Genomic DNA, 7,778 nt, shown 5'->3' on the forward strand with positions numbered 1-7,778 from the left:
TGTCAGCGTCTTTATTAGATTTGGGAACAGCGTGGCGTAGCATTATTCAAAAGTCGCGGTATCTGTCTTTGGCACATCCTGATTTGATCAGCTGATAAGGTGGAGCCACAGCGTCACAAAGCAGCGTCACAGCGTCACAAGGCATTAGATGGAGCTGCAAAAAGTGTATTTAAGAACACTTCTTCTGGTCCCTTGACTGAACTGCATCCGGGACACTGAGGTAAGCGAGATCATGTCTTCACATCCTTCTACCCGTGTTGTATCTGCTGAAATGCATAACCCTGGGTTTGAGCTGTCTCAGGAGGTCAACGCATTATCCCGGAGTAAGTTAAGTACTAGCTAACTGTATTTATAAGCTACAGCATTTTAGCAATGTTTAATATACTTTAAGATACTGAGTTGATGTTCTGCGTATGCAGCGTAATGGATTGTCTCTGTTTTAACACCACAGACTTTCATTGAGTAATGTCATAGAGCATAAAGTTTGCTTTAAGTTGAGGTATAAGTTTTTTGTCAGAAATAACAACTTGTTCTCACTGTAATAAACCCTATTGGTGGGATTATATGATCTGTCTCAGGATAATGACGATATATATTTTAATTTATTTCCTAGAACCCTCTGAAATCAATCTGGATGATTTCATAACGGATCTTGGTAGGATATATTTAAACCTCTTATTCAATTTTATTTCAATATATCGTAAAATACTATTAAATTGTTTTAACCATTTTATTTTTCTACTTTTTTTTTTTAATCCTTATTAAATCTTGTAGGTTTAATAGATTCTCAATATGGACAGCCCGCTCCTCATCATAACCCAAGAATCCTACCCGGCCATCTCCCTGGTATTCTGCCTCGGGTGAACCCTGACCTGAAGCAGGACCTGAAGCAGGACCTGAAACCGGACCTGAAGCAATACCTGAAACCGGACCTGAAACCGGACCTGAAACCGGACCTGAAACCGGAGCTGAAGCAGGACCTGAAGCAGGACCTGAAACCGGAGCTGAAGCAGGACCCGAAGCAGGACCTGAAGCTGGACCAGAAGCCCGGCTTCAAACCTGGTCAGAAACATTCAACAAACAGGCTGACTCTTTCCAAAGTCAGAAAGAGTTTACTTCCTGAATTTCAACTATCCGTTGAAAAAACATCTACCCTAAAGAAAGAACGACAGGGCATCAACCATCATGACGCATCTGTAATAATAATTTCACCCGATACTTCCCCACGAGCGCTGACCGTCTCCCGCTCTGAAACAACAGCGGTAGCACACGCTGAAGCTGGCCCACCAGACCACCCACTTCCTATCACTGAAGCTGGAATCAGCACATCAGAGAGGGAAAACCCACTACCTGGTAAGTTAATCATAAGTGTGCCTTTTAACCCTAAAATTCTTAAATTAATACCGATTGTATTTCATGATTTAAAGTTTTAACTTCTCTTCCTCTCTCTCTGTTTTTTTCTCTCTCTATTTTTTCATTCACTGAAGCTGGAATCAGCACATCAGAGAGGGAAAACCCACTACCCCGTAAGTTAATAATAAGTGTGCCTTTTAACCCTGATATTCTTAAATCAATACCGATTGTATTTCATGATTTAAACTTTTAACTTCTCTCTCTGTGTTTTTTCATTCACAGTACCCTCGGCCCCAAGGCGTGCAAAACTCGCCATTAAGAAGAAGAAGAAGAGACCGACCTTTAATAAACTACGATCAATGGTACGAGCCCTCCAGCAAAGCATTACTAGGATTGCCTCCAAGGTGGAGACCGCTAGACGCATGATTACAGGTAGATTTTCTAATTTAAATTCAAATTTATTTTATTTTTTACAATTAGTTTGGGATATAATAAATGTATAAATGACAAAAACCTAATTATGATTTTTCTTCCGTATTACAGAAACTTCATCAACGGTGGAACGGATACCGACCTGTGGGTCACGTCGATCCGAAGGCTACAGATCAAAATCCAGGGTGCTTCTGAGAACCTGCCACATCCTGATGGAAGAACTTTTCAACAACTAAGTAATTTGTGACTTTTGTAAAATATGGATAAACAGCAAATGAGAGTTGCTTTGAATGTAATAGTACAGGCTGTTAATGACCTTAAGAATATACCTGTTCAGTATGAATCCGATTTTGTCAATATATATCCACCATCCCCTGAAGAACAAATAAACGCAGATAGAAATCTGGAGCATTTACTCTCATTAGAACAAGCGATCCAAGAATTAAACGTTTCTGTCCCTCAATCAGTGTTGCAAGAAAATGTGTCCTTAACCCCCCCTAATCCTACAGAGGGTCAGTTTCAGCAGCAAGGAGGGCATATCGATCAGAGGGTTATAGAAAACGTTGAAAGTAATCAAAGTGATTCTTCCAGTAATGTTCTGCAAAATCCCACATCCAGCCTACCTCAACAGCCGAACCTGACTCCTTCCTCCACCGCCCCCATACCTGACCGAATGGTTCAGCCCGACATGAGTCGGGATCAGCAGGTGGTAGACACCCCTGAACAGAGTCAGGTAACCCATGCACCCCATGTTGAACGTGAGCATTTTAATGTTACAGAGATAAGACGTCCTTTCAATGTGATTGCTGCATGCCCCCGTGACGTTCCTAATCTCGCAGAATTCTATACACAGGTACATAACATACTTGTCGAGCTTGCTAACTCTGCTAGACAATCAGCAGCTCGTAACGATATTGTGCAGTTAGAATTAAGCGGGGAGGGATTCTCTCGTCATACGATTGTTCAAGTAAATGATGAACCTGATTCAATTCTGGCGGGGTTTCAGGAATTTTTAGACGAGCTTGTACAGTCCAACACAGAGCTCCCACCAAATAGCAACTTAGAACTAATTCTTCAGGTTGTGAGAAACCCTACAGGCGGTGCAAAGCGTAAAGCTGTAAAAACATTAGACTGTGAGCTGATTCATAAAAAGAAACGTCATTTGTATATCATTGACAATTGTTCTAATCGGCTATGTTTCTCAATCAGTCTAGCACATGTATTTAACCCGTCTTTCACAGACGCAGAAGCCACGCATCAAGCTAGAGAGTGGCAGCTTATGGCAGGTTTGACTGAGCAAACCCCCGTGACTTTCAGCGATGTGCAAAAATTTGAAAAGATAGTGAATAGGAAAATTGTGGTATTCTATAAAAGCGATGGGGAAGCACTGCTTTGTAAATTCGAGACAGACTTTCCAGATCGCTCAAATCCTCTTTTTCTGTTCTTATTCAAAAATCATTATTATGGGGTAAAAAACCTGCTGGGTTTCACCGGCACCAAGTACATCTGCAGTTACTGCTTTACCGGTTACGAAAACATCAGCACACATAACTGCGGGGGTCATTGTTCCGTATGCCACGATCCGGGCTGTACTCTCCAAGAGTCCCGCTCTGTACGCTGCGCAGATTGTAACCGGATCTGTCGTAATTCATTCTGCTTTGTTAAACACAGAGAGCCTAGAGAGAAACCTAAACTCGGGAAGCTTTTAAGTAATTGCCAAACAACAAAATACTGTCCTGCGTGTAAAAAACTACATCATGTATCGGCAGGAGGAGAGAGCAGGGGTCACTGATGAGTTTTTTGACTTTTTGTTCTCAGGTAAATACACAGTCAGCTACTTTCACTTTCTAACCGATAAAATGTGTATGGTTCAGTGGAAATACAACAAGCGCTGCATCTCTCCACCCAACAAGGTAAATAATGTGTTTATCGCAGCGTTCACCACAGCATACGCTCGTCTGAAACTGTACACCTGTCTCGAACAACTTCAGCATCGAGTTTTGTACATAGATACCGACAGCCTCATTTATGTGGTTAAACCGGGTGAGACTCCCTTGGAGCTGGGGAATTATCTGGGTGATTTAACGGATGAGCTGGGAGGTGACACGATTCAGGAATTTGCATCGACAGGACCCAAAAGCTACGCGTATCAGACCAGAAACCGGAAAAAGGTTGTGATGCGCGTTAAAGGCATCACTCAAACTCAGGAATGTAGTGAGAGGGTGAATTTTGATAGTGTGAAAGACCTGGTGGAAGGTTATTTGAAAGGTTCTACAGGGGTCGTTTTAGAAGCTCCACAATGTACCATCAGGCGAGATAAAAGAAGCTTTCAGCTAAAAAATGCCACATTTCAGAAAAAGTTCCGTGTGGTGTATGACAAGAGAAGGCTTTTTCCCGACGGAACAACTCTGCCTTTTGGTTACTAAGTGTTAACTGAAAAAATGTCTCTCTCCTCTGAAACACAGGAGATTGAATTTGACCCAAGATTCAGAACACCCTTTTCATGTATGATTGTAGGCCCTAGTGGATGTGGGAAATCTTTCTTTGTAAAAAATGTTTTGCAGAAATGTAACCATGTCATGGATGTTGTACCAGAAAATATTGTATGGATCTATACTTCTTTTCAAAGTCTGTATGCTGAATTGCAAAAAATGAATAAAAATATTAAATTCATCGAGGGGTTACCTCATTCTTTTGATGATGAAAATCTGTTTCCTCGCGACCAAAATCATTTGGTCATTTTGGACGATGTCATTTTCCAGGCCTCGGAGCATCCAGAAGTGGTCAAGATTTTTACACAATACAGACATCATAGAAATATGAGTGTGATGATGTTGACTCAGAACGTGTTTCACCAAGGGAAGTACAGTCGTACCATCAGCTTGAACAGTAATTATATGGTGTTATTTAAGAACCCCAGAGATAAATTGCAGCTGAATATATTAGCCCGCCAAATATTTCCATCAGAGAAGACTTTCTTTATGGAGAGTTTTGAAGACGCTGCCAGAGAGCCTCACGGCTATTTAATCGTTGATCTGACTCCGACTTGCCCAGATCGTTTCAGACTGAGATCGGGTATGCTCCCTGGTCAGTGGCCTGTTGTGTATCTACCTAAGCCTAATTAATTAATTCATCATGTCAGCCCGCATAAAAAGGAACGCTCCCTTATTCAGAGCTCTGTATCACGCTACTCCACAGAAACGCAAAGACATTCTCGCTCACTGCTCACCCGACTTTCTTAAAGCCTTGTGTGAGATAGCTCTGAATATCTTAAAAGGTAACGTTAAAATATCTCCTTCTCAACATAAAAAATTGCAAAGGCAGAAAAAGATCATTAGGCTGCTGGCTGATAAAAGAACAGGGTTAAAACGCAAGCAGTTGGCTCTGAAAAATCAGACGGGTGGCTTTATTCTCCCCCTGCTCAGCGTTGTAGCGCCTTTAATTGGAGAGCTAGTGGGTGGTCTTATCAGGAGATGAGAAAATGTCTCTTAGGACGGCTCAAAAGATGTATCTCGTTTCACCGCATCAATTTAAACGTTTGACCCCGTCAGAGACTTCTATCAGACAGACGGTTGAAGAGGATTTGGATTCCAAAATGAGAGAAATACTGAATGAACCGGGACTAAGTTCTTATGAAAAAATTAAAAAATACGACGCTCTGCTGCAGAGGTTTCTGGCTCTGATGAAACAAGGTCAGCAAGAGGAACCCCGAGTCACACTAACACTGCAGCATAAGCCCATGCCTGAAAATAATGTAGGTGAGGCAAACTCTGGCTCTACACCGTCTACTGCCGGACTGGATGAAACAGCGAGTGAAGTTCTAAAAGCCCTGCCTAACAGAGATTCCAAAAACGCAAAATACATATTGAAAAAGTTATCCGAAAGCGGTGAGAGCTGGACACCCAAAGGCGAATTTGTGTATCGGGATCGTGTGATGGGAGGGTCTCATATACTCGATCTGCTGAAAAATCTTTTGCTCCCGTTTAAGAGGAAGACGCAGACCCCAGATCCTGTAGGGTGGACCCCTTTCCTGACGGCCTTAAAGGAGCTAAACATCCCAGTTTCCTCAGTCAGCAATCCACATGCACGTCAACAATACAGACGTTTGACAGAAACGGCTGTATTGGAGGAGGAGGAGAAGAATGGAGATAAGCCTCTCGCGAGAAGGAAAAAAAAAAAGATCCTTTCACCAAAATTCCTAGGATTAGAGTATGAGGATGAAGTGAACGGACAGGACTCAAATTCGGATAAACAAAGAAGCGGAAGAGTTAAAAACCCCGAATGGCTGAAATACTCACCCTGAAAGTCTATGTAATAAAAAAACTTGATAAAAGAATTTGGAATAAAGATACTTTTATTGTTTCAAATTATTCATGCGTACAGTGTTTTTTTTATCTTACAGTTTGTAGCAATCTTTAAACATTTGTAAAGAACACGTTCCATGATTAAATGAGCACGAGGCCCTCTTTTTGATACATCGCTGATATTTCTTCACAAAATCAAATACCATAACATCATTTTTATAAACATCATCGCCGTAGGTCGCCAATATTTCATGCACCGATAGCCCGCACGCTTTATGACACAGATAATAAACACAGTGATGACCGCACACGAGAGACAGAGTATTTTGAAGTTGACGATTATGATACAATATTTTTGAGGATCTGTCTTTCAGAAATGACACGATGCTTGAGGGATAGAAATCAAAATCTGGAGGGAATCCGTAAGAGTCGAAAAAGGTGGCTTGATTATTTTCTTCCAAAGTCAGAGCTAGCCAGTGTTCTCCAGGCATGTGTGAAGGATGAGTGTTCACGATGAAATAGGCGGGTCCTCTGTACGTGCGTTTGAGTAACGGGAGGTGATCCGACGCCCAAACCCCATAAAATAAGTCCCCCAACAGGTGATGCATCAGGCTCTCTAGCTCGTGGTTATTCATGTTTTTTAATAAAAATCCACCAAGACCTGCCTTTTTGAATCGATTTCCAATATTGAGTCGTAACACGCGTACACAATCAGAGTGGTTGTATGAGGTAACGGGACCCTGAATCTCATTTCCAGTCTCAAATTACCATTAGATACTGGTGACAGCGCATCAGCATCCTCGCCCGGATTGAGATTAAAGACAAACAGGGAGTAACCGTTGTTGAATTCCTCGCGAGCGATGCTCAGAGGAAGGTCTTTTAAATGACGACCTGTAGCGGTGAACATGTTATAATATTCCCTGACTGAGATACCGTTGTTGAATTGGGGTTGAAACGCCTTGGCTGGGAGCTGTCTGCCATCTTTACAGAGCGCCATATATTCGACATCCATATGCCTAAAGTTGAAAGGTGACAGATCTCTTCTTCCTGTAAAAGCTTCATGGTGAACCATTCCTAAAACAAGATATTTCGGTATGGCTCCCAAAAAGAGGTTCTCCTGAGTACATATCCTAGAATTTTCAGGGATAGAATATGTTTTCACATTCACGCGTGAAAGCGGGTAGAGGGCATTTCCTCTCATCAAAGCTGAGGCATGCCCGAGCCGGATGGCCGGGGATACCATAACTTTTTTCATAAAGAGAGAAGCTCCAAGAATTTTCAATCGAAAGGTTGAATCACGAGCTCCCATGAGAGAGAATGCGTCGCTGGCCCTGATTAATTTAACCCTCATATCTACAGAATTCAAGAGCAGTCTTTCACAGAAAAAAATATCTGCGTGAAGCGGGCCCATCAGATGCAGCTCTCTGGAATTAGTTGTGAAAGAGGCTCTCTGATTCAGTCCTCTGTTCGGACCATTATTCACAACAATCGAGTCTATAGCTCCCGCTGTGTCTTTGTAAAAGAGACCTGCGCTGAATTGACTCTTTAAAGTGTCTTCCGAATAGTTTAGAAGAGTTTCAATCATTGCTCTGTACGGGTGAGTCGCGCTCGACTGTGAAATTAATCTGTCTCCCAGAATAACATCGCATTGACTGAACATCGTATTCAGCGGGTAATTCAGCAGTCCGA

General features: G+C 42.1%; 1 protein-coding gene across 1 annotated transcript; it reads left to right on the forward strand.

Moving 5' to 3' along the window:
- Positions 1-221: 221 nt before the first annotated feature.
- On the forward strand, positions 222-2,052 carry LOC119796012. The gene is made up of 5 exons (XM_038304307.1): positions 222-323; positions 614-655; positions 775-1,353; positions 1,636-1,785; positions 1,897-2,052. The coding sequence occupies exons 1-5, from the start codon at positions 233-235 to the stop codon at positions 2,019-2,021; spliced, it is 987 nt and encodes a 328-aa protein (XP_038160235.1). The 5' UTR covers positions 222-232; the 3' UTR covers positions 2,022-2,052.
- Positions 2,053-7,778: the final 5,726 nt, after the last annotated feature.

This window comes from Cyprinodon tularosa, unplaced genomic scaffold (genome assembly GCF_016077235.1).
Source record: "Cyprinodon tularosa strain WSP-4 unplaced genomic scaffold, ASM1607723v1 ctg530, whole genome shotgun sequence".
NCBI lineage: Eukaryota > Metazoa > Chordata > Actinopteri > Cyprinodontiformes > Cyprinodontidae > Cyprinodon > Cyprinodon tularosa.

What these genes read in the sequence shown, in the direction of transcription:
- LOC119796012 (XM_038304307.1), top strand. Translation starts at nt 233, where the DNA reads ATGTCTTCACATCCTTCTACCCGTGTTGTATCTGCTGAAATGCATAAC. An exon ending in GGTCAACGCATTATCCCGGA is followed by an intron (nt 324 to 613) that starts GTAAGTTAAGTA and finishes TTTATTTCCTAG; the next exon opens with AACCCTCTGAAATCAATCTG. An exon ending in TGATTTCATAACGGATCTTG is followed by an intron (nt 656 to 774) that starts GTAGGATATATT and finishes TAAATCTTGTAG; the next exon opens with GTTTAATAGATTCTCAATAT.